The sequence below is a fragment of the Netta rufina genome, assembly GCF_964035555.1.
Source record: "Netta rufina genome assembly, chromosome: 1".
Taxonomy (NCBI): Eukaryota; Metazoa; Chordata; class Aves; order Anseriformes; family Anatidae; genus Netta; species Netta rufina.
Genome location: NC_140123.1, coordinates 1,421,749 through 1,446,205, shown reverse-complemented (window position 1 = coordinate 1,446,205; position 24,457 = coordinate 1,421,749). Strand labels below are relative to the sequence as shown.

At 55.5% G+C, this 24,457-nt stretch overlaps 1 protein-coding gene across 1 annotated transcript; it reads left to right on the top strand.

Moving 5' to 3' along the window:
- CHRDL2 (chordin like 2) lies at positions 1 to 24,457 on the top strand. Its single transcript, XM_084287060.1, has 11 exons — positions 1 to 175; positions 6,551 to 6,663; positions 6,977 to 7,070; positions 7,874 to 8,016; positions 10,898 to 10,991; positions 12,110 to 12,165; positions 13,407 to 13,575; positions 14,491 to 14,685; positions 17,307 to 17,489; positions 21,631 to 21,723; positions 23,343 to 24,457. Exons 1-11 carry the CDS (start codon positions 94 to 96, stop codon positions 23,420 to 23,422), a joined length of 1,302 nt encoding a protein of 433 aa, XP_084143186.1. The 5' UTR covers positions 1 to 93; the 3' UTR covers positions 23,423 to 24,457.

Here is a 24,457-nt window from a genome sequence, read left to right as displayed (position 1 = left end):
GAGGCAGCCCCCGGGAGCAGCACCGGGACCGAGGCACCCCCCCCGGGTACCGGCAGCGAAGCTCCCCCCCGGGGCACCGACCGCCGGGCTGCGATGCTTCCCGGTGCGGGTCCCCTCGCCTTCCTCCTCCGGTGCCTTCTGCTCCTCTTCGCCTCCGAGAGCCGAGCCCGGGCTCGTAAGTAGCCCCCGCTCCCCTCCTGCCTGCATTCGTGACCCTCGCGGTGTCCCTCCGTGCCTCAGTTTCCCCATCGCCCCCCCAAAATTGGGGAATTTTTGGGCTTGGGGAAAAAGGGGTCGTGCGCTGGGTGTCGCGCAGGGCAGGGGGCTCGTTTGCAGCCCTGAGCAGGTCCCGTCTGCTTCTCACCTCCGGGAGTGATGGAGGAACGAGAATTTGGGGGAAATAACCCCCTCGGAGTGAAGCTGGGGGGATTTTCTCCTCGCCCAGCAATGATTTGGGATGGGGAAGGGAAGGGAGGCTTGGATGAGATGTCCCGTCATGACCCTACACTTCTTCTCCCCTTTAAGCTACCCAAATCCCTGGAGAGTCCGTGGGGCCGGTGGCTGTGGTAGGGTGATTTATGGCTTGCCCGGTGCCAGCGCTGCGTTAGGCTCTCGGGAAAGTCCCCTCCGGGAGCACAGACCCCAAAATGTGGGTGCTGGGTTCCTCGTTTTGGATGTGGGGTGAGCTGGGGGAAAAGCAGGTGGATGGATCGGGATGCGAGCGAGGGGCACAGGTACAAGGGAACGGGGTAAGATTTCCAGCCTCTGCTTCCCAGGGCTGTGTGGAGCCCCAGAGGGCAAAATCTGAGTGAGTTTGGGTCCTTTTCCCTTCCCTGCTCTTATCAAAATCTGCCGAGCTCGGTCGGTGGCATCATTTTTTGCACCATGGGTCTGATTCCTCACTCCACCAGGGCTCTGCCAGCCGTGGTACCCACATTAGGAAGAGGATGGGGACATCCCCCGAAGGTGACACAGATGCTGCCGGGCTGTTTGCTCTTTGGAGATGGCAGCAGAGTCCCCAAATCGGGCACAAATTGGGGATTTTCATGAGCAGAACCACCTGGGCACAGCCCTTGGTCCCAGGGGGATCCAGGTGTGTTTGAGGATGGACCCACCCTGGGGGGGAAACTGTGGGGGTTTTGTGGCAATGGTGACAAAGAACCAGGGCTGTGGGATGGGGATGGGGTCTGCTCACCTCCTCTGCTCTCTGCCTCCCATTTCTCTCGAGGCCAAGCACTGGGGACAAACGAAGGCAGGAATAAATTGGTTACAAGCAGGCTCATCAGCCAAGAGACCTACAGTGTCTTGGCTAAAAATAGGTGAGAAAGCAGAAAGGCTCGGGCTTCGAGGCAAGTCAGAAAAGAAGAATTTGCCCATAGAAACAGGCTATTTTAGGGGATTTACACTCTCAGCTGAGAAAATATTGGAGGCACAGGTTACTGGGCTGAAAGTGCTGCAGCCCGTCGGCTGTGAGTAATTCAGCGGCAACAGCTTAACGCAACGAACTTTTGGCTGAGGGCATTTAAACACCAGCATCTCTGGAGAGCGCAGGGCAGTGCTTTTCCCCAGGAGCTTGGAAGTTGCTCTTTTCGTTTGTTTATCCTGGTGGCTTCTGGAGAAAGGGGCTCCGCCTGCCCTGCTTCTCAACTTCGCACCGCGTTTGAATCCAGGGCGGTGAGGGACGGAGAGCTCCAGGATGGGAGGAACCGGGAGGAAAAGCAAAAATCCCGCTGGTGGCCACGGTAAGGGAGAGGTGAGGGCTGCACACCCTGATTTGGGCATCCAGGTGTCCCTCCTGGGGAGGAGCAGAGGGAAACGGGGCCTCATCTGCTGCTCCTGGAGCCCCCGGGGATGCTCCGGGTGCGGGGCTTCCCTTGGGCTCCTCTGCCCTGGCTCTGGGCAGCTCGGTGGTAATTCACGAGGCTGTGTTTGCAGAGCTGCAGGGATTTCTGGGCTCCCAAAGCCCTGAGAAAGAGATGTCCAGCCCAGGGCTGAGTAAGGCAAACGTGTGGGAAGTGATCTGGACACGAGCGGAGACGTTAGGATGCAACATGTCAAGAGCCTGATGTGTTTTAACCAGTCCCTTCGCAGCTAAGTTGCGTTCTAAGCCCTTCATAAATACCGGGCTGTCACGGGAGCGCCTGGACTTTCTGTACCAGACAGTGCTTTTTTTTTTTTTCTCTTTATTTATGGCTGCTCTTAAAACTTGCGTTCTGCTTTGCACAAACTGCTCGCCTGGCGTGGCAGGTGCCTGACATCCCAAATGCTGGGGCCAGGAGCCCGTCTGAGACGTGCCCCGCGTGGGGCAGGGCTCTGGGGAACAACGGGGGCCGTGGGGATGGGGAAATCCTGCACTGGAGCTAGGGAGAGAGGCTTGGAGAGGCATGGGGACAAGCAAGGTGTCGTGTTTTTGCTGAAACCTGAGGTGTTTTTTGGCAGCATCCTTGCTGGGAAAGGTGGGATCCAGAGGGAAACTCCCTGCTGGGGAAACTGAGGCACGAGGCTAGGGGGGGTGAGCAGGGTGGAGTGGGTTTACCCTCGTTTTCTGGGCTTTTGGGTCTCGTGGGTGTTTTTGCCCCTTTCTAGCCACGGTTCAGGCTTTAGGCTGTGAGCCCATGCTGGGGATAGGTGCATGAAGGCGAACGGTTCCTTGGGGATGTAAAAGCTGCTTTTAGCCCCCCATGACCCATCAGGATCCTCGTCACAGGTCTGGAAACCCCAATCTGGGAGCAGGGGCTGTGAGGGCAGGGGCTTGCACGGGCCCAATGCACAAAAACACGCTCCACCGAGCATCAGTCCCCATATCCCAAGGGGAGTGAAGTGAGCACAGCTGAGCAAAGGAGGGTTTGGCAGCCGAACGTGGCCAAAATGTTCATGCAGTGGGATGAGAAACCCATGGGGACGTCCTCGTCCTCCCAGCCTGCTGCTGGGAGAGGGTTCTCCATGCTGTCGGGTTTATCACCTCAGACTGGTGTCTCTAGATGGTCTCGTGGAGATGCTCCTCCAATGGGTTCAGACAGCATCTCAGAGCCTCCTCAACAGCCTCATGTGGTGCTTAAATCTTCTGGCAGCCGGCAAATGTCCCACAATATCTGTCCTAAGCCTCCCAGGCTTTCCCCAGGCCGATTGCTTCTTTCTGTCCCCGCCGTGGCCAGAGATCTTTGCGCCAGCCCTCTCTTGCCTCACCCCCTGTCAGACTTCCCATCTATCACACACCGCCCTTGCTGCCCAGGATGCAATTAATGATAATTAATGATAACTGAAGGTAATTAATGATAATGAGAGTAAGCCAGGGCCTGGGCACAGCCTCAAGCATTGCCCGGGGGGTGTCGGGCTCCTGCTCCTGGCACGCTCCCCAGCGTGGTGTTGGCAGTGCCTATGGGGGATCTGCCAAATGTGTGGGCTCTGGTTGGGGACAGCCTGTGCCAGATCGCTTCCAGACATGAACAGGGCTGGGTCACTGGCCCCAGATCCCACCTGGGGCATTTTGAGGTTTAAGCAGATGTTCCTCACCCAGGACAGGGCTGGAGCCACCTCAGAAAGCGGCTGGTGGCCAGGGAGGCCTACAGCCCATAATGGTGCTCTGAAGGGCGCAGTCCCGTATTGGGGGCTCGTGTATTTGGTCAGAAAGTGGTTGGATGGGGCCTGTTCATGAGGTTTTCACAACGAGGAGCTCACCCCTTCCTAAATATGCTCCCTGATGCCATGGGGCCCCCTCCAGGTGTGGGGTTTCCAGGTTTAGGACGTCACGGCCTGGTTGTGTCTCGGAGGTGGATGGAGGAGGATGGCTCTGCCTGGATTCTCAGTCCTGCAACCATAAAAATGCTCCACGGCCCAGGAGTCCTCCCTGGAAAGTGAGAAGCAATGAGAGAAGCCTCATCTGGAGTGCTGTGTCCAGTTCTGGGCTACAAAAAAGACAGGGAGCTCCTGGAAAGAGTCCAGTGGAGGGCCACAAAGATGATACGGGGCCTGGAGCATCTTCCCTGTGAGGAGAGGCTGAGAGACCTGGGGCTGTGCAGCCTGGAGAAGAGAGGACTGAGAGGGGATCTCCTCAATGTGTCTAAATACCTGAGGGGTGGGAGACAGAGGGATTTGGCCAACCTCTTTCCAGTGGTCTGTGGGGACAGGACAAGGGGCAATGGCCACAAAACGGAGCCCAGGCAGTTCTGCACCAACATGGGAAAGAATTTCTTCCCAGTGAGGGTGACGGAGCACTGGGACAGCCCAGGGAGGTTGTGGGGTCTCCTTCTCTGGAGATATTTAAGGCCTGTCTGGATGCCCACCTGGGCAACCTGCTGTAGGGAACTGCTTTGGCAGAGGGGTTGGACCCGATGGTCTCTGGAGGTCCCTTCCAACCCCTACAGTTCTGTGATTCTGAGATTTTGGGATTCTAGGATTCTGAGATTCTGGGATTTTGGGATTCTGGGATTCTGTGAAGCAAAGCAGCATGACTGTAGTGAGCATGCCGTTGCTGAAGACACAGTAAGTGAGGAGGCTGAAAGGCACGGGAGCGACGCGCTGCCACAAATGGCTTTTCCCTCCGAGTGAATCGGGAAGATAGCCAAGCCTTGACCTCTGAAAATGAAATTATTAGCCTGGCATGGGAAGAAATGATCCAGAGCCTCCAGCTTTTAAGCCTCCTCCTTCCATCCACCCCAGCTTGCTTTTAACCAAACACGTGCGCGCCTCTTGCCAAATAGGCGGCATAGTGCTGCTGAGATGCGGACAAGCGTCTGCTGCTGCCCAGCGCTGCCAGTCGGCTTTAATTTTACCAGCGGGCCCTTTGCAGACATGAATCAGGCTGCTTTCGAGGGCTGGACCCAAACCAGGGCTCCACTTGTGAAAGGCAAGTGATTAAATGTTTGAACGGAGCAGCCAACTGGCATGGGAGCCTGCGAGCCGAGTGGGGCCGTGTCACATGGAGGCAACTTGATTTCTTCACCCTCAGCATAATTCACGAAGATGCTGCAAGCAGGGAAAAATGAAGTCATTTTCTCACCCTTTTGCAAAGTGATGATGAGGTTTTTTTTTAATATATTTTTTTCTCTCCCTGGTATTTGCAGTTTCCAGCCATGCACTCTGCATTTTTGCATGCTTTGCTGTAAGCCGGTGCACGGATGGCCAGGAATATGGGTTTGCTGACTTGTCAGAGGTTTGGAGCATGCTATGAAGACCCTGTAGAGGCAAGAGAGGTGAAAGGAGAGTGCCCCAGCCTGACACTGATGGCATCCACGTGAAAATCATTGCAAATCTCCACCTCTCCAGATGCAGTGCTAGCCCCACCACATTGAGCTTGGGCCAGGCAGTCTGGACACCTGGTGGCCACCTGCTTGGAAGGTGCAATCTGGAGAAACTCATGCTTGAACCCAGCACCTCAAGGAGGAGCTCAGAGCTGCTGGGAAACCCCTAGGGTTGCCCTTTCCCAGCAGCTGTGGAGGATCTGCTCATAGCAGAGCATCCCTCGGCTTCATCCTGAGGATGCTCAGGAGCTTCAGGAGGGACGGCAGCCCACCGAAACGTGTTTCTATGAGGTTTACCTGGTCGGAGGGAGAAACGCTGGCGTTAAGGACGTGACATCTCCAGCTTCGGCAGCAGGAGCTGGGCACCGTGCCTCGGCAAACAGCTGTCTCCCCTCTGCCCTCTCCCCCAGGGCGCCGTAAGGTTTTAAAGGCCCGTAAATACTTCAGGGAGCGTAAACATCTCAGCTGCCTTCCAGCAACGTAATCGCCCCAACTACCTCAAATCCCCTCGATGACATAACCTTTTAAATCACCTTCGGTTTTCAGTGGGGCTGTAAGCACTTAAACCACTCGTAACACACGGACAGGCGTGTGCTTATTCACCAAAGGGCCTAAGCAGCAGCGTGTCGTTCCAGCTTTTTGGGGTTTGGGGACACGGCACGGGGACAGCCACCAGGCTGCGGTGGACTTATGGGGTCCAGGTTCGTGTAGGTCTGACCTACATGGGGCTGGAGTTTGGCCCCATAGGGCCAGGCGATGCTTTTTGGTGCAGACATTGAGGATGGCTGAATTGGGCTTTCTGGCCAAAGCCCTGGGTTGGTGGTGGTGATTATGGAGCCGCACATCCTCAGGACTTGAGGACTCGAGATCCTGCTGAAGGGCTGGTGTTCAGCTTCCTCCTCTCTCCCCCACCTTCTGGCCTTTCTGGGGGAAATCCAGTCCTGGGGTGTCACCCTGAAGACACCTCTCCATCTCCAAATGAGCACGTTTTATGCTCCAAATATTTTATACTCCAAACGAAACGTTTCAGAGGGACGACTAATTTCTGCAAAGGCAGTCCAGCTTGCATGGCACAGCTGCCCTTTGGTCAGAGGGGTCCCAGCCTAAAGAAACAGGCAAAAACGTGGCAAAAAGACGGATTTTGGGGGAGTGTCTCCGGGTCTGGGCTGGTAGATGGGATGTGACCATCAGCTTCTCGTGGGTGATGGCACACAGCTACCGATCCCTCCTTGCTCTGCTCATCACAGAGGGAAGAGAGCTGTCCCTGGGGCTGTCCTTCTCTCATGTAGCTTCTCCCCGTTGTTTTTTAGGGCCGGATATGTTCTGTGATTTCAGCGGCAAGAAGTACAGCCCAGGAGAGAGCTGGCACCCCTACCTGGAGCCCCAGGGGCTGATGTACTGCATCCGCTGCAGCTGCTCCGAGGTACGTCCCGGGCAGGGTGCCCCAAGAAATGAGCAGGGTGCCACCACCTCAGGGCACCACAGGCTGGTTCTGGGGTCTAATCTGACCAGAGAAACCCCTTCCAGTCCCATAGGGACATTGGTTTGATGTGTTTCATTTGGATAAAGCCCCACGTGCCCCCGTAGGTGTTGGGCTGACCTCATGAGGGAGTTGTCCTCCTCCTCTGCTGAGCCCCCTAGAGAAAGGCCAAGAAAGGGGCAACTTTGGGAAGCTCTTTCTTTCCTCATGAGGTGAACACGTAGCTGAAAAAAAAAAACACTTTTTCTCTCCCCAGAATGGGAACACCAGGTGCTATCGGATCCAGTGCCCGGCTCTGCAGTGCGCCAGCCCCGTCACGGACCCGCAGCAGTGCTGCCCGCGGTGTCTCGGTAGGGGAATGTCCCTTGGGAAGGGGATGACAGGAGCCAGGGGGGAATTGTTTCATGGTCAGAAGGTCCCATCCCCTAGAGCTGCCACAGCTGGGGCTTGTAGCTGTGAACAGGGGACAAAAAAATACCCTTCTGGGGGTGGGTCGCTCCCTGGGGTCACCACGCCAGTGCTGGGCCATGGACACACAACGTCCTTGTCCCCTCCTGGGTTTTTATGCCAAAGAAACAGGCTAACGAGCTCTAAAAAGCTGGGAAACTGAGGCATGGTGGACAGCAGCAGTGACCACTGCCCTCATCGCTCTTGCCTTCCCCCCAAAATGTCACTTTGATGTGAAAGGACCCTTTAACAGACCGCCTTCTCCAGCTCCCCCCATCCTGAGAAGCTTTGTAGGGACAAAAGTTAGCTCGCAGCTCTGTGACAAACCAAAAACCAGCAGGTTAACCAGATCATTTGCCTGCAAAACGTGTTGGATGCAGAAAAAAAATGAACATTTTTGAAGATTTTGCATGAAATTCTTGAATTTTTCCCTGCCTTGAATGGGATGACCTCCAACATCAGCCAGAGCCAGATCTAAAGGGCTTCTCCCATGGGTAATTAAATCCCACTAAAAATTAATGACATTTGCCTGGGTTTCACCTTTGTGATGAGCTCAGCGTGGTCAGGGCAGCCCCATTCCCCACCAGCTTTTGGGGCGTGTAGAAGGTCCTGGTCCTTTGGGGCTGGTTTGGGGGGGGGATCTGCTGAATATCCGTGCTGGCAGGGGCTGGCTCTCACCCCGCTGCTCTCTCATCCTCTTTTCCAGAGCCAAACTCTCCCTCTGGGCTCCGGGCACCTGCCAGGTCCTGCCAGTACAACGGGACGACGTACCAGCAGGGCGAGATGTTCACCACCACCGAGCTCTTCCCCAGCCGCCAGCCCAACCAGTGTGTGCAGTGCAGCTGCTCCGTAAGCCTCTGGGGAGCCCACGGGAGGTGGGGAGGGGGTTTGGGGTCTTCTCCTGCACCCCTGCGATGTCCTCCTAGGTTAAAAACCTCTGCTGTGCTGAGCCTGAAGATCTGGTCGCACCATTTATTTGCTGGAAATCCCATGGATGGGTTCAGGGCTGGCACAGACAGGGCTCCTTGGGGTGGGTAGGGAGCAAAACCTTGTCCCAGGGGATGGAGACTGGTCTCTGCAGCATCCAGCTGTCCCACCTGCCCCACTGGGACATCTTAAGGAAAAAAAAAAGACAGCTGAAAGCCTTCCTGCACCTGCACGAAACCGATGAGTTTGTAGCAAGGGGGATCTGGGAGAGCTCAGCCCGCCTGCGAGATGACGTGGATGTGAAGGGACAGCTCTTGGGCGTCAGAAAATCTTGGATATTGAGCCTGGTGTGGGGCTGGTGGGACTGAGCTGAGCTCCAGAAATGATTTGGTGGCTCCCAGCCCCTGCTGGGTGCTTGGGGGTGGTGGCAGAGAGGTGGGGGCATCCTCTGCAAAAACCTGGCAGTCAGGGATGGCGACGGGCAGGCTCCTGGCGACCTTCATCCCACGCGCTCGGATTTAATTGGAAGCAGAACCCAGGGCTTGAAAAACATTTTCGGGAGGCATCTTCCTTTTACCCTGCGTTGTAGGGACTGCTGCTTGCTGGTTTTCAGTGCTGGTCCCAATCAGCTCATCTGCTCCGTCCTTCCTGAGGTCTGGAGGCCACCCTGTCACTGTGAAAAGTGGCAGGGATGCTGTGAGGCCCTCAGCATCTATCACCGTGATGGATTGCTTTTCTGCTACCTGTTACCAGCCCTGCAGGGATTTTCCTCCTCCCTGAGCCCCCAGCGATGTCTCCTGAGATGAAGCTTGGCTCTGCTCTGCCCAGCCCTCTCCCGCGGGCTGGAATCCTGCAGAAACCTGTCGAAAAGCAGCAAGAATCACTCAGAGGGGGGAAGGAAGCAGCCTGGACGGAGGTGATGCTGAAGGTGTGCGGAGCGTGGGCTGCGTGAGCCAGGAGCTGAGTGTCAGGAGATGGCTGGAGGAGTTCTTTTTCCTCTGGAGGCAGCAAGAAAGGGAGTCAGAAAGTGCTGGACTTGGACGCTGCCGTAAAAAAAAGGGTGGCACAGACGGCACTGATGGTTCCAGGCTCCACTGGGCTGAGCTTTGCTTGCAGCAAAGAATTATTCTGAGCTCGGCCAGGGAAAAAAAGAGCAGTGAAAGAACCCAAACCACCTAATTTTTCCATGCCAGGAGCATGCACGTGCTGGTTTTCGTCAGCTGATGCTTGCTTTTACTGCAGTGTCTGCGATACCTGGCACACCTGGCCTGAGCCCTTGGGGTCTCTGTGAGCCCGGGAGCAAGGTGCTGGGAGCTAGGTGGCAAGAGTTTACACTTGGAAATTATCAGAAAATCATGGAATAACCTGACCTGAACCCACGAGGATCGTGGAGTCCAACTCCTACAGCTTTTATACAGCTTCTGAGGCTGGTTCCTCTCTTACTGACCCCAACTGGATGCCAGATCGCCTTCTGATGGGGACAAACACCATGGAAAGAGCCCTCAAGAGCCCTCAAATGCAACTGTGAGTGCCCACGTGGCCCTGCTTCCAACCCCACCATCACCAGGACCTGCTGGTCCCGCTCGGAGGCACTGGCTCTCGCTCAGCCTCTGTTTATTGGGATAATGCCTTGGATACAAAGGGGAAAATAAAAGGATGACTGTGAGCCTTGCAGCAGTGGGGTCTTGCCGGGCTGTGTCTGATGTTGTCAGCTGTTAGAACAGCTGCGGGAACAGCTGGGCTAAATGTCTTTGAAAACCGTCCTGAGACCGGGGCCTCCAGCCCAAATCCTGCTTTTTTTTTATGACGTGATCTCTCTCGCCCAGGGCAGGTCTTCGTTGTGGCAGAAGGAGAAAGGAGAACGTGGTTCCCTGGCCAAGCTCTGCTCCCTGCAGGTCTGACCCACGTGCAGGTCCCTGAAGGGTTTTGTTTGCAGCGACCTCCACGAGATCCACCAGATTTCTGCTTCCTCTTCGTGGTGGCTTGGCCCTTTGGTGGCAGAAGGAGCTGCTGTGATTTAGTTTTTAAGGACATCCTCGGTTGACCTCTTGCTTTCCATTCACTGAGAGCTTGGTGGCACCCTGGAGGAAATTCCTGTGTGGCCTCGTTGTTGGGCTCTGCTTCTGGACTGCTCAACATCCCCGCCAACCCTTCTGCAAGGCAGCAAAACCCAAAAGGTTGCTGATCTGCCAAAGGTTGCAGATCCGCTGACCCAAGCGGGACCGGGATGCGCTCAGGTCAAGACTGGCCTTGGCTCATGGTTTTCAGCTGGTTTCACTACAAATTCTCTCCAAAGCAACCACCAAACCAGTGGAAGAGAGTCTGCACCTGAACATCCACCCGCAGCTCTTGGCCCAGTGCCTTTGTGCTTGCTTCTGGTGTTACTGAATCGCCCAAAACAAAGGGTTCAGCACCCCAATTCCCCTCTCCCCCTACCTCCTGCAGGTCCTCGTCCTGGGATCTGTCAGGGAACGGGTCCTTGTGCTGCTCTGAGTTGGTGTTACGGAGAGTTTGCAGATCTGTGGTGGCTGTTTCAGAGCTGGTGGTGCTAACGAAGCCCGAGGACGAGGCACTACCTACCCCGTGTTGGGGTAGGATGCTGGATGAAGAGCACGGCAGGGCAGGTTCTCAGCTTTTGGTCATTGGCAATTGGTGATATTTGAGGATGGCTTTTTGGGGTGTTGATGATTCCTGCTGGGTCTGCAATTTGAAGTGCTGCCACCCCGATATTGGGACCATTCAGCCCCGTCTGGACCTCGGTGATGCTGACAATGCTTTTTTTTTTTTTGCTCCTGTCCCCTAGGAAGGCCAGATTTACTGCGGCTTGGTGACCTGCCCGGAGCTGCTGTGCTCCTCTCCCCTCACGGTGCCGGACTCCTGCTGCCAGGTCTGCAAAGGTAAGGGGGGCACGGACCCCGTAGGGATGTTGCACGCTGCTGGTGCTCTAGGGAAGCTTCTAGAACAGCCAGACCCTAGTGAAAACCCCTGATCCACCTAAATTGAGCTTAGCCTTCGCTCTCACAGCTCTCCAAAGCAAAGTCCTGAATTTGCTGCTGTTTCTCCTAACTCATTTAATACCAGAAATATCTGAAGCTGGAAGGCAATGGTGACCCCCTGGCCATGGCCACAGAGTGACCTCTGGTGCCTCCTCCAAGCTCTCCCCTCTTGCATCCCATAGCCCCAGCCCCTATTTTTTTTGGGGCGGGTTTCTGGCTGCTGTTGAAAAGTCAGCAGAAAACTGGACTGGGGTTGCCTCTCAGCACCGTGTGGGGTTGATTCTTTCTTGTGGTGAAACAAAAGTCGCTGGGTTTTGCAGAATCACAGACTTTCAGGGCTGGGGTGATGTATTTAAGACTGTAATGACCTCATGAACAAGACAGACATTTTAAAATATTTTTCATGGCATCTGTATGGCCTCGTTGAGTTCACCAGGAGCAAAGAGGTTGCTCCAAACAGAAGGAGAACGTTTTGCTCCGGCACAGGCAGATTTCCAGAAGAGCTCAGGTCCCACAGAAAGCCCTAGGTGAGGGCCAGACAGTGCAACCAGTGTGCACATTGGGAAGAGCAGAGTTTGGTCCAGATTGGGTTGGTTGTGGGACACCAAGAAACCCACTTTTAAAGAGTTGTGGGCACCACCAGAGCTTCCCTTGCACTCGGTGCCATCTGCTCAGTGTTTCATGAGAAATGTCTTTGAATTTAATGCCAGATCATCCCCATCACCTCAGACTCTACCTCTGGGGTATTTTCATGCCACCTAATTTCAGAAGGCTACAAGGCCAAGTCTTTTTTTTTTTTTGGAGCTGAGCTCTCATTAACCATCAGTGGGGATAAAAGGGGTTTTGGTGTGTGACACAGAGAAGCCTTTTGCTTTGAGTGATGTGAATTGCATATTCAAAGCTCTCAGGGGTCCAGCACCCTGCAGAGAGCTGGTTTTAGTCAGCTGGACCCCAGAGAACAAATCCTCATCCAGATCCAGCCCTGCTGCATTTCACTGGACTGTGTTTTTTCCTTGCAGATGGCTCATACGAGAAGTCCGCGGAAGAGGAGCCCCTGCAGTTAAACAGAGGTGTTGTACGTGACGTTTGCATTTTCAAACCCAGAGCGTTGCTTCTAACACAGCCCCATTATACAGCTCAAACAAAGCTGTTTGCCCTTGGCCATAGCCTTCTCCAAAGGAAAAAATTAAAAAAAAAGGCCATAAAAAAGGCCATAGTAGCTCTACTATGAACCACTGACACTCGGTTTGCAGTTGAGTCGTGCTTGGGTGACTCTGGGTGAGGGCTACCAGCACGGGCTGAAACCTGAAAGCACCAGGTGAGGACTCTTGGCCTCTCCTCTGGAGCATCTCTGATGGCTTTGGAAGAGCAAAAGTCCTGTGGGAATTGGAAATCTTGGGCTCTTCTCCTCTTCCTTGGCCAGTAGGTTAAGAGAGTTGAGAATGGAGTAATTTCAGAGGTGACCAACAGCCAGATATGACCCTTACCCATGGAGTTAGATGGCCCAAATCTCTCTTTGGGGGCTTTTTCTCCAGATGTTGTTTTTTTCCTCTTCCCCATGGGCTCAGGGGTGTTTCCCTCCAGTTGTAGCTCCCAAAACAGCCAGTACTGGAGCTGGCCATGAGGATTCCTTCCCCAGGCTGTTTGTATCAGCAGCCCCAGCAAGGAAAAAGCAACTCCTGGCTGCTGAGGGTTGATTCAGGGTGACATTTCAGAGCTGGGCAGCCCACGCCAGGTCTGTGGGATTAGGTCACTTACAGCTCCTGGCCCTTCCCTTTTCCATACTGCTGGGTGAGCTGCCAGCATCACACCTCCACCACCTATAAAACCTCCAAAATAGACACAAGGGGACCCTTTGTGCTGCATGTCTTGTCCCAGCGTTCTGCTCTTGGAAGCCTGGGATGTTCCAGGGGTTTGGGTCCTGCTGGCTGGCAGCTCCTCACCCGTGTTCGTGGTGCCAGCCAGGTAAGAGGGCAGGATATGTCCCGTCCTCACTTCTCTGATCCTGGGTGGGTCGTGCAGAAGACAATCCTCAGCTGTCCAGTGAGTGTCTAGAATAGCCCAGCCTGTTTTAGGACCCCAAATGTCTCCCTGAGGGTGCTGTGTTGGGCTTGGGGTGCTGTCCCGATGAAGGAGGTGACCCACATGCAGCCTAGGAGGTCACCAGCGTGTAGGGCATTGGCACAAACTGCTCAGGACCCTTTAGATGGCACTGAAAATGTCCCCAAACCTTCCCATCCTGACGGAGAGCACCGTGAGGTTTTTTTCCAGCACAGCCTGGGTCTGAGTCCTGTTCTTTTCTCTGCCTGTCCCCAGAGGCACTCGCAAGACCAGTGCTCGGGGGAAGCGATGGGCAGGAAGCCCCTCGGAGCCACGGCGTCCACCGTTCTCAGCTCCTCCCTGGAGTTCATTCCCAGGAGCTTCAAACCCAAGGGAGGAGGTGGCACCACCGTGAAGATCGTCTTGAAGGAGAAGCACAAGAAAGGTAAGGGATGGAGGGGCCGGGTGCTCTGTCCCTTGCCTGAGTTGACTTCTCCAGGCCTCGGGACCCCGGGGGAGCTGTTTCAGCAGCCGTTTTCCACCACTGGCTGCCACCAGACTCCTCCACAGCCAACCTCACTCAGCCATCTCCAACCTGGTGGCCCAGCCCCTGTCCCACAACCTGGACGAATCCCCAACCACAGGAGTAGGGGAAGGTCGGTCCTTGGGGTGTTTTGGAGACTTTGGGACCTGGGAAAGGAGGTGGGCAGCTGGAAGACCTCACGTAGTCCTTCCAGGCCCCCCTGTTGCAGTGGGACAGGGGGGTCCTCCTTGCACCTACCTTCCATGGGGTGGGTCTGTCCTGGGGCCATTGTCATCCCCCTGGAGGGGAGAGCAGAAAGGCAAGATGGGGAGACAACTGCATGGAGCCAAAGGGGAGAAAGGCAGGTTCCTTCTCCCCCCAGGGGGCTCTCCCACCACTGTGCCTCCAGAAGGGCTCTTCCCAACCCTTGGAGGTGAAGCCCTGGAGGAAAGCTTTGGGACCTCCAAAAATTTGCATGGAAAAGTCAGCAGGTGGCACTCTTTGCTGTGCTTGGGGCTGGCGATGGCCTTGGAGGGACCCTGGGCTCACAGAAGCCAGGAGACAGGTGAGGTCCTGCCCGCAGCTGCCCCTCACCTCCCCTGGGGTGCTCGGCCCCATCCACCTCCACCTCCTGGAGCCTCGTCCCCTGCTCCTGGGGCACCTCCTGGTCGGGGTGGCTGCGACATCCCCGCGCCCACCGTGCCCCGGGTGTGCTGCTGGCGGGCTGAGGAATTTGGGATGTTGTGGAAGGTGGCGAGCTCCAGCAGGCCCTGGGCGTGCCAAGAGGAGGAGGATTTATTTCCAGGGGCGTCAGGCTCTTCTCTCTGTCTCCTCCAGCTTGCGTTTACAACGGGAAGACCTACTCCCACGGGGAAGTGTGGCACCCCGTCTTCAGGCTCTACGGCCTCCTGCCCTGCATCCTGTGCACGTGCAGGGACGGTGTCCAGGACTGCCAGAAGATCTCGTGCCCCAAGGAGTATCCCTGTGACTACCCCGAGAAAGTGGACGGGAAATGCTGTAAAATATGTCCAGGTACGTGGAATCCCACCTGCTCCTGCTGTCTCTTCCATTTCCTTCGTGTAGCTGTGGTTGAAAGCCCTAGGTGTGGAGGTGAGGAGGGTTTCACATCACTGGAGGCTTGGATTCAGGCTGGGCGAGCAGGTTCAGCAGGGCAAGCACTGAAATAAAGGCTGTGCTATCCTGGAGGGCTGCCCCACAATGAGGGAACTGCTCCGATCCCAAAAAGTTGCGTGCGTTGGGTGGCTTTTGTCTGGAGAAAGATGCCTGAAGAGGTGCGTGCCAGCAGTCCTCAGACAGGCAGATGGTGCCCCAGCTGGGACACGAAGTCACGGGATTAAATTGTGGCAGCTGAAAAAATGCAGGTTGGAAATTAGAAGGGGATTCTCCAGGTACGGGGTGTCTGTGGCACCCGTGGTTTGGTTTGAGTTGGGGTTAAAATCCCCATCCTTGGAAGGAACGGGTTACACACAGCTGTTAGGGTGTACCCGGTGGGACCAGGCTGGTTGGGACACGGTGAGAAGGACTTCATTTTTCATCTTTAATACGTTTTGGGTCTCTCCATGGCTTCTAGGTCTTCGGAAAGCCATTCATCTGCAACCACAGTCCTGGAAAAGATAGATCAGGGCATCAGATCTTCTCCTGCTCTCTACTGGAGAATGTTTTCTAGGTTATCCCTCTCCATTCTATGATTCAGCATTGGGTGTTTAGTTGATGGACCACCCACTGCTTCCCTAGAGAGACCTGAGCCTCCCCGAGCCTGGCTGCAGATGCAGGAATTGCTGGGTCATCTTTGATGAGCTCTTTTGGGGTGGTTTCACGGAGGGGTCTCGCCAGGGAGAGCAAGCGAAGGACGTTATCACATCAAGGAATGGGGGCAAGCAGGCTGCAAAATAATTTCAGCTGGGATTTTTGAGCTTTTCCTTCTGCCAAGCAGGGAGGTGCTGGGACGGCCTCCCCTGGGGAGCGAAGGGCAGAAGCTCAGCTTGTTTTAATAAGGTTTGTGATATGTTTATGAGCAGGATTTATGACGTGGTGCCTGGTGGGAATGGGATGTGATGACTGAGCAGAGCCCTTCCAGTCTTGCGTTCCCATTATAGCAGGTCTCTCCGGTTTAAAGCCTACAGCTTTCTCTGCTGGGATCTTGTCTGCTCTTCAGTCTTCATTTATTTCCAGTTAAACACTCCGACCCAGCCAAAACGATTTTTTTTTTTTTTTCTTGCTTTCCAGTACTCACAGATAGCAATCACACACACACACCCCGCTCAGCCAAGCTACATGCTTGTCCCTTGCTTCACTGCACGGCGGTTTCGCCCGTCTTCTAATTCCGGGCACTTTCCATGACTGCCCTCCTCGTGCTCTTTTGTACGTGGGAGCTTGGAGAGAAACACCGACTGCTTTCTGGGTCTTTATTCCTCCTCCTCAACGTGCTGCACACCGTTGGCCATCGAGTGGCTCCGGCGTGAAGCTCCGAGGTTGTTAAACACCTCTTGTACCTGCGAGAGCATTTAATTCCTTACCAAATGTGGATGTGGGGCTGCCTCGAGCCATGCAGCGAGCAGCCTTGGAGGAAGAGAGGTTTGGTGGTCAGGGATGGAGACCCTGCACCCAAACGCCGTGGTTATCCTGCGTTGGGTCACGCTGGGGCTGCAGGGTTGAGTGCTTTTCTTCTGGTTGCTGAAAAAATCCCTCTTTGCATCCCGTTAATTTGGGATTCCCATCCCCTCTGCCCTGGTGGATGCGAGGAGTGGCTCAGGACCACCCCAGAAAGCATGGGGAGAGCAGAATCGGGCCCAAAATAACCGTCCTACTAAAATAAACCCCACGTGTCTATTTATAGCCCAACTTTCTTTCGAGTAGTGTGAAAAGCTCCAGCATCCAAAACGACTGGGAGAACAAGGCTAAATTCAGCTGAGCCGAGCTCCTCTGCGTTCCAAGGACCACAACCAAAGGCAATAAATCTCCTTCCAAAACCATGGGGGATTCTTAATTACTCCAGAAGCAACAACAACAAGAAAATTAGCGGCTCTTCTTCAACGGGGGGTGTTGAAGAAATCCCCCTGGGGTCCCCGGCGGTGGCGTCCGGGGCCGAAAGAGCTCAGCGCGGGTACGGGGAAGGGGCTGGGGCTGGGGCTGAGCCCACCCACGGGGCTGGGACGGGCGCTGTGCCCAGGCAGCCCAGCCGCAGCCCTGGCTCCCGTGCTGTGGGCTCGTCCCTCTCCGCTTCGCTGACGTTGCTTCTCCGGGACATGGAGCAGGGAACCCAGCCTGGGTTTTCGCTGCGTGGCGATGGCACCGAGCTCCCCGCGGTGGGTTTGGGGGATCCAGGTGGAGCACAGCACCCTGCCCCGTCCCTGCTGGTCCCAAAACTAAAGGGGATAGAAAATATGGGGGTGAGCAGGTCTACGGATCCTATATCAACGTCGCCTTTTGCTTCCAGCCCTGGTGTGGGTGTTGTGGGGCTTTCAGGATCCCAGCCCAGCTCTGAGCCATCTCCCAGCTCTGGGGAGCAACGCGATGTCCCACAGCATCAGGCACAACAAGGTGCCACCCCTGGGTGCTGAGGTGGCCTCTTCCATCCTTCCCGCCCCTCTGCACGGCCCTAATTAATAAACTCTGCTCTCCTTTGTCCCCAGAAACCAGAGTCAAACCCACTGATGAAATCGTCACCGCCCAATGCGGCAAGAACCCCAACCGCGTCCTGGTGTACATGTTCGTGCCACCGAGCTCCGAGACCTCCAAGGAGGTCCTGAGGACGATCGCAATCGAGAAGGAGCCCTCTGAAGAGGTGGAAATCTACAACTGGAAGCTGATTAAAGGTGAGTCCCGTAACGAAACCAGCCAGCGACGGCGAGAGTGCGTGCAGAAATGCGGTGCTTTCCAAGCGTTGTTCAACTTTTCAGGCTTTTTCTAGCGGTGCTCCAGACCTCGCGTAGTGAGTCGAAACCTGCTGACAGCAGGCTGGCGTCCCTAACCCTCCCTTTCACACTCTCTTGCTGTCATTGCATGCAAACCAGGGCTTGGAAACCACTCTTGGTCCCAGTGTACCCAGTGGCACGCTGTAACACTACCCGGAGGCACAGCACGTGGGCAAACAAGGCGGGGGCTGCGGGGCTGTTCCTCAAAACCTGCCTGCTTCCATGCCAAACACGCACGGAAAACAAACAAGCCAAAACACTCCCAGTCACTCTGCAGTCTTAGCTTTTGCTCCTTCTTTTTTTTTTTTTTTCCCAGTCCTCCCACTGCTGGGAACAAAGCTTGCAGAGCTTCCACAAAATGCGTGCGGGGACGATGAGTTTTCCCCAGCCTGGATTTGGACCCGTAGGTTGGCGTGTCCTCCAGCAGTCAGAGCAGGGCACGTAACCTGTGAAATGACACCGATCTGCCCACACACCCAGCTGTGCAGCACTCAGAGGAGCCTGTCTCCACCCAAGATGCGTGGTCCAGTAGAGATTTGTCTTTGGTTTTTGGGTGCCCAAAGCAAGACCCAACCCGGAGCCTCCATCGGAGGTTCTCCACCCCTTGCAGAACCTCGGGCACTTGAGGTCCGTGGAGCTGGGTGTCTCGTGGACCTCTGTGAGCAGATATTTGGGTCTCCTGGGTGTTTTCGTGTCTCACCTTGCTCCCAGAGGAGTCCTCTGGCTGGCCTCCCAGCCTCCTAGGATGGCCACACGTGGGTAGCAATCAAAGAAATCACCTCCAGAGATGCGGAGCCGTGGCCGTCACCGCGTTTCCATCCTCCCCCTGCCCTCCTCCGTCCTGCACGCTGCCCCTCTCCCCATCCTCCCCCCACCACGCCGAAGCCTCCCTCACAATGGCACCTTGTAGCTGGAGGACAGCTCTGAGCCTGCACTGTCTGGGCCCCACCGTTTCCTCTCCTCGCCGCTTGGCAGAGGTCGCCACCCAAACCTTCTCGCCACCTTCCCAGGCCAAAAGCTTCGCCTCTGCACGGAGCTCCCGAGCCCTGCCAGCCAAGGACAGGGGAGGCCCTTGTCCCCGAGGCCAACACAGCTCTTTTGCTTGGCAGAGGGAAGTGTTACTATTGGGAAAGGAGCATGAGCTCAGGCACATATGGATTCCACCTCTCCATGGTCCATCACTCTACCAACAGAGCAGCGTGTGTGGAGAAAAGAGCCTGCGAGGCACGCCTGGAGCCCGGCCAGCTGCCTTTGTACCAAACCTACGTGGCCTCCTCCGTTCCTGTGCTGGGACGGTGCCTCCACGGGGCAGGACTCAGCAGGAGAAGCTGGCAGCAAAGCCCAGCCCCAAGCTTGGCCCAGCTCGCACGGGTCGTGGTGGGGGCTCCCCTGAGTTTTTAGGGGGTCCGGATGGCTTGGAGGGGTTTGAAATTTGACTTTCGGATGTTTTGGAGAAGGGATTAGAAGACAGAAAAGGGAATGGATGGGATCGGCGTGGTTCAGAGGCTGTGTCATCTGCTTCCTCGTGGATGCCTGGCTGTACGTGGAGGTGCAAAACCCCAAGGACCTCTTCCTCATGTTTACCCCGCCAGGCTGTGCATTAGGCAACACCCCAAAAAATTCCTTTCTCTCCTGAAACCCTGCAGCTCCAGGCCCACCAGCGATCCCCTCTGTCTCACCACACCGGCGTGCCCTCACGCCTGGTGCGTGCTTGAAGGTCTCCTGCCACGGAAACTCTGGGATCCAGAGCCACAAACCCTTTCTGTAGGGAAAGTTTTTCCTGACACGCAGCCTCCCTGCAGCTCCAGCTCTTCCCATTTGCTCTGGGTACAAAGCAGACTCCTTTTTCCCTGATGAATTTGAAGATGCCACCAGCTCCTGCCCGTGCCCTCTCCATTTTTTTTTCAGTCTTCCCTTGATGTCAGCAATTTCTGGTCCTTTGGTCCTTCCTGTGTCTTTGCTCTGGGCTCCCTCTGTGTCTTTCTTAAGTGCAGAGCCCAAATCAGAGCTCAGGGCTCTGATCAAAGCTCTCCCCTCTGCGTCCTCCTGGTTTGGGTCTCCTACACACGTGCACCCACGTCTCCATCCACCTGCTGATGCTCTCGGGTCCGTGTTCTCCCTGGGGACATTTTGGAGGTCTGTAGTGCACAGACATGGCTTGTACCAGCACAATTTGAGTGAGGATGCCGCCTGGTGTTCCTCTAAGGCTGAACCCCGTAGAAATGCCCACTTTGTTCATAATTTAGCAAGTCCTGACACCATTTTCCTGAGACTTCACTCCCAGCCTGGCACAACTTGCCGCATTTCTGCAGCCACGGTGGTCCCCACGTGGACCAACTGGTCCCATCCACGCGTTTTAGGACGGGCAGAACACCTCTGTGGAAGAGCCTCTCTCTCCCCTGCATCTCCAAAATTAGCAAGGATGGATTGCTGCCTCTGGTCATTAATTCATTCCTCGTGCTCCCTGATACTGGGATCTGTCTGGGTTTGGTCCTGAGGCAGGGTGGAGAGCACCAAGAAGGGTGGCGAGTGCTGGACAGCCCCGGTGCCTTTTCCCATCTCATCCCCCAAGAGCCAGGGTCTTTGGGCAGCTTCTGCTGGCTGTGAAATGGCACCGTCCAGCCATCACCACCCCAAAATGCTCTCGTTCTTCACCAGCTCCATCCCGTGCTGGCTTTTCCATGGCCGGTGGGCTTTTCAGATCCTCACCACCTCGCACCCTCCGTGCTCCACGTCCTCATTCCTCCGCAGCTCCCCAGCTCCTGGCATTTGTCAGCAGTGACCATCCGGCGGCCAAAGGTCTCAGCCAGCTCTCCGGGGGCTCTCGGGTGAAAATTATCTCGGTCGGTTGATTAAAAGATGTTTATCTCCCGTGGCTTTTGTTTAAAATAGCCTCCTGGTTACTAATGTGCTGGAAAGTGCTTCATCAGCCACGGGGGCTACAAGCACACCCTCCTGCTCCTTTCTAAGTATAGACCAGGAGGATTTATTGAACACTTGTGCCTTCCTTGCGTCATTAACAGTTTTATTATCCCCATCCAGTACCTTCTTTTCTTACTGGTAGGACTCCTTTTCCCTGACCCACTCGAAGGGCTTATTAATAGCCCGGCCGGCCGCATATTTCTCCCGCTGTACTTCAACTTCCTGTGCTCATTTTCCACAGCCCGCAACATCTCGGTTATACGCATCGCTTCCCAGTCGTTACGTGCCCTTTCCGTGCGTAATTGCTGCTGGGAAGGGAGAGGGAAGGGCTCTCACCCAAACGAGGGGACCACGCCGCCCCCGGCGAGATGCTGGGCGCAGGGGAAGAGGCTGGGCGAGACGCGGGGAAGGATGCGCCAGGCATACCTGCCCCCCTTCGTCACGCCTGCGGGCGAAGAGGAATATCACGAGCCCTAATCCCACGGAAAGGTCGCTTCCGTTGCTAAATGCACGCTCTGCTTTGCTCGGGTCAGAGCTCTGAATCAGTCAAAACCCCCCCCCCTCTCCTAACGGGACGGTGCTGGCACGGGCAGAACCATCCGTCTGCGCTGAGGTCAGTCCCGATTTCCTGTCCCGGAGGAGTTTTAGGGCTGGGGGGCAAAGGAATGGAAAAACCTTGGTGCTGGTTGCTTCGAGGAAAGGGAAGTGTTCGGGGATGGAGGGGGCTCTGCGGTGTCCCCATGGGTGGGGACTGGGGGAGAGCGAGCAGAGAAGAAGGGGGGGACCTGGGATCCTGTTGATCCTGGTGGTTTGGGGGAGATCAGAGCTCCTCCAGGGCGAGATATTTTCCAGAGCAACAAAAATCTTATTGATTCCACCTGCTCCGTGGTGTTGCAACGCCGTGTTCCGATTTGGTGAGTAATGGCTGGTTGGAAATGAGCTCGCTGCCAGCCCCGGAGGCTGGACATCCCAAATTCCCAGCAGGTTTCGGTGGCAGGACCCCGGTGCATCCCTGGTGCCTCTGTCCCTGGGCTGCGCCTCTCAGGAGGGCGAGATGAGCTTCTCATCATCAGCCCCCAGCTGGTTCTTTCTGTCTGACGCCTCACATTTCCCTCTGCAGGGATATTTCACTTGATCCAGACCAAGAAGATCAGCAAGCAGGAATTCAAGCAAGAAGCACAAAACTTCAGGCTGATCACCAGGACGGACGAAGGTAGAGAAAAAAAAACCCAAAAACTCCCCTCCTGCCTGGCCCCAGCACCCTGAGCTCTGCTGACGTGCGCTGGCCGTGCCTCTGAGGCTGCCCAAATTCAGAGCAAAGCGTCGGGGAGAAGATTTGTGCAAACCCAGCGGGGCCAGGGCTGAGCTCCCTTCACACGCACAGCCTGCCCTCCTGGTCAGCGGTCACATTTTCGCTTTATGGCACTGGAAAGGGCAGCCAGCTTGCTAAAAGTGGCCGCGCGTGCTTGTGAAATCCAAAGGCTGCACCTCTCCAAAGCCCGTAAAACTGTTTGATTTTTATATCTAATCCATCTGGCATTACGGGGAGAAAGAGAGAGAAAAAAAATGATGCGAAGGATTTGAAAGAAAAAAAACACAAAAAACAAACTCTGAAATATCTTTTAAAATCATTCTTAATGTTCTTGGATGTGCGTAAATGTTACAAAAAGCAGGAATGCCAGTGCACATGCCGAGAGTGCCTGTGCAGAGCGCAACTGCCGTGCTATTTCCCGCTGGCTGCCTTTTCTCCTGGGCTGGATTAGACTTTAATGGGTCAGGCTGGGATCGAGCCCACTCCCGCATTGCTCAGCACCCATGGGATGGGGTCTTGGGTCGAACCAGCCCACCCAAAACCTCTGGCTGGGGCAGGTGGGGATTTATTTTCACCTCCAGCCCATTTTTGACATCTCTCGGCCAAGCCCTGAGGGATTTTCAAGCCCCCTCGCTCCCAGGTTGGGTTTTTCACCGGGATGGGGTCTCTGGCACGTGCCTCAGTTTCCCGTGATGAATAACCCTGTTGGGAAACCATCCCTCTGCTGCCACCGCATGTTCTCGGAAAGGACTGGCCGGGGATTTCTCCACCACAGGAGGTTCATTCAGGCCGAAAATATGCCCCCAGGGAGGGCTACGTTTGGGCTGCCTAATCCTTGCTGGGATTACGCGGGGGCGACCCCCTGGAGGGGATGCGAAGAAGGCTCTGAGCCTCCTCCAGCATCGCTGGGGTTGAGGGGGGTCCACGGGAATTTTGGGGTTTGGGGGGAGTGAGGAGAGGGGCTGGGGGCTTGGTGCCTCTTTTTTGGGGCGTTGTGTTTGCTTTGCAGGGAGTTTGCAGCCCACTGGTGGTGCTGAGAGGGGACCTGGGGGTTTCTCCTCCTTTTTCAGCTGCATTTTCCCCACTGCAGGTCATTTTGAAGCCCTGCATGAAGAGCTAAGGCTGGAGTGGCAGCAGAAAAACAAGTGTAAATGTGTTTTTTTTTCTGAGCAATCCCCCCCAAAAAATGGGGCTGACAGCTATTGCCCCGTGCCAGCAAGGCATACAGAGAAGCACACCCAACTGTGGGCCACAAAGCATGAATTTTGGCTTTGTGGAAGAGTCAGAGGACAAACAAAAACCCTTCTCTCCCTGAAATAAAGGGGCTCACTCTAAACCCAGCTATGCTGGGGGGGCTGCTTGCCTGCTGCATTAACTGGCCATGAGTTGGATCTGGCCCTCTGTGCTCCAGCTAAAACACGTGTGGAGGGGATTATCCCCATTTCAGAATGGGAAAAGTCTTTTTGAGAAAAAAAACACTGAAAACGGGTGCTAACGAATGTCCTTCTCTGCTCCTCCAGGTCACTGGAACATCTTCCGAGCCCAGACGTCGGAGCTGAAGATGACAGAGAGCCCAGAGAAAGAAACAAAGAACTTGTAAAAGGAGAAACTTTAACCTAGCTATCGATTTATCTACACCCACACACACATACACGCCTACCCATATATACGAAAAAAAACCAAAAAACTCGCATTATTCAGTAGACTGGCACAGCAATAAGAGGTACACTAGTGTAAAGGACAGCAACTCCAGCAGAGGAACCCAACCGAACCGCCGCCGCCGCCGTGCTCTGGGGGAGAGCAGACACGGCCACGGCCATCCCCTGCTGCCAAAAATGCCGGGTGTGCGGCGGGAGAGGCAGCAGAGGGAGGCCTGGTGCAATGTGAAGAGAGGAGGAACTCCTGAGGAGCAGCAGGAGCCAGCAGCCAAGCAGGGCAAGACCCTGCTCTGTACCACTGCCGGCGTAAAGGTGACCTGCAAGGAGAGAAAAAAAACCCTCCCTGCCTCCTTTCTCGGAGGCCCTGCGAGCTGCAAAGGGTTTCTTTGGCTGAATATCCCCCACAGGGTATTTCCTCAGAAGTCTTTCCTCCTCTGTTTCAGCTGGGAGAGTTTTGGGGGGCACTTTCCCTTTTTTTTTTGGGGGGGGGGCACTTTCCCATTTTTCCCTTTGCAGGTCGTGGAGCGATGCGATTTTCGGGAGGCCGCGCCTGCTGGCACCGGTGACGCCGCGGAGAAGGAGCTGGGGCCACAGAAGAAGGGTGGTGGCACAAATTCAAGGCCAGCAGCAGCACAGCTGCTGCTCGGGGGGACGGGGGCGATGCCACCCCACTGCTGGTGCCACCCCCGTCTGTCCCCTGTCCCCTCTCGCCGCAGGATGTAAGCTTAACCGGCTCCGAGACCCCGAACACTGCACTAAGGTTGCTGCTACGCGTGTTACTATGCTCTGTATTTATATATATCCTATCCTACATGCTATATTCACAGGAGGGACATCTCCCAAAAGGCCATCAGGACCATTGCTGTAGCGTGGGGAGGAGGGCGTGCAGCGGCGCCGCTCTCCCCCCTGACTGGAACTAGCTTTGGGGGATTTTCAGGTTGTTTCGGTACAAGTATTTATCCCCGGTTTCCTGTTTT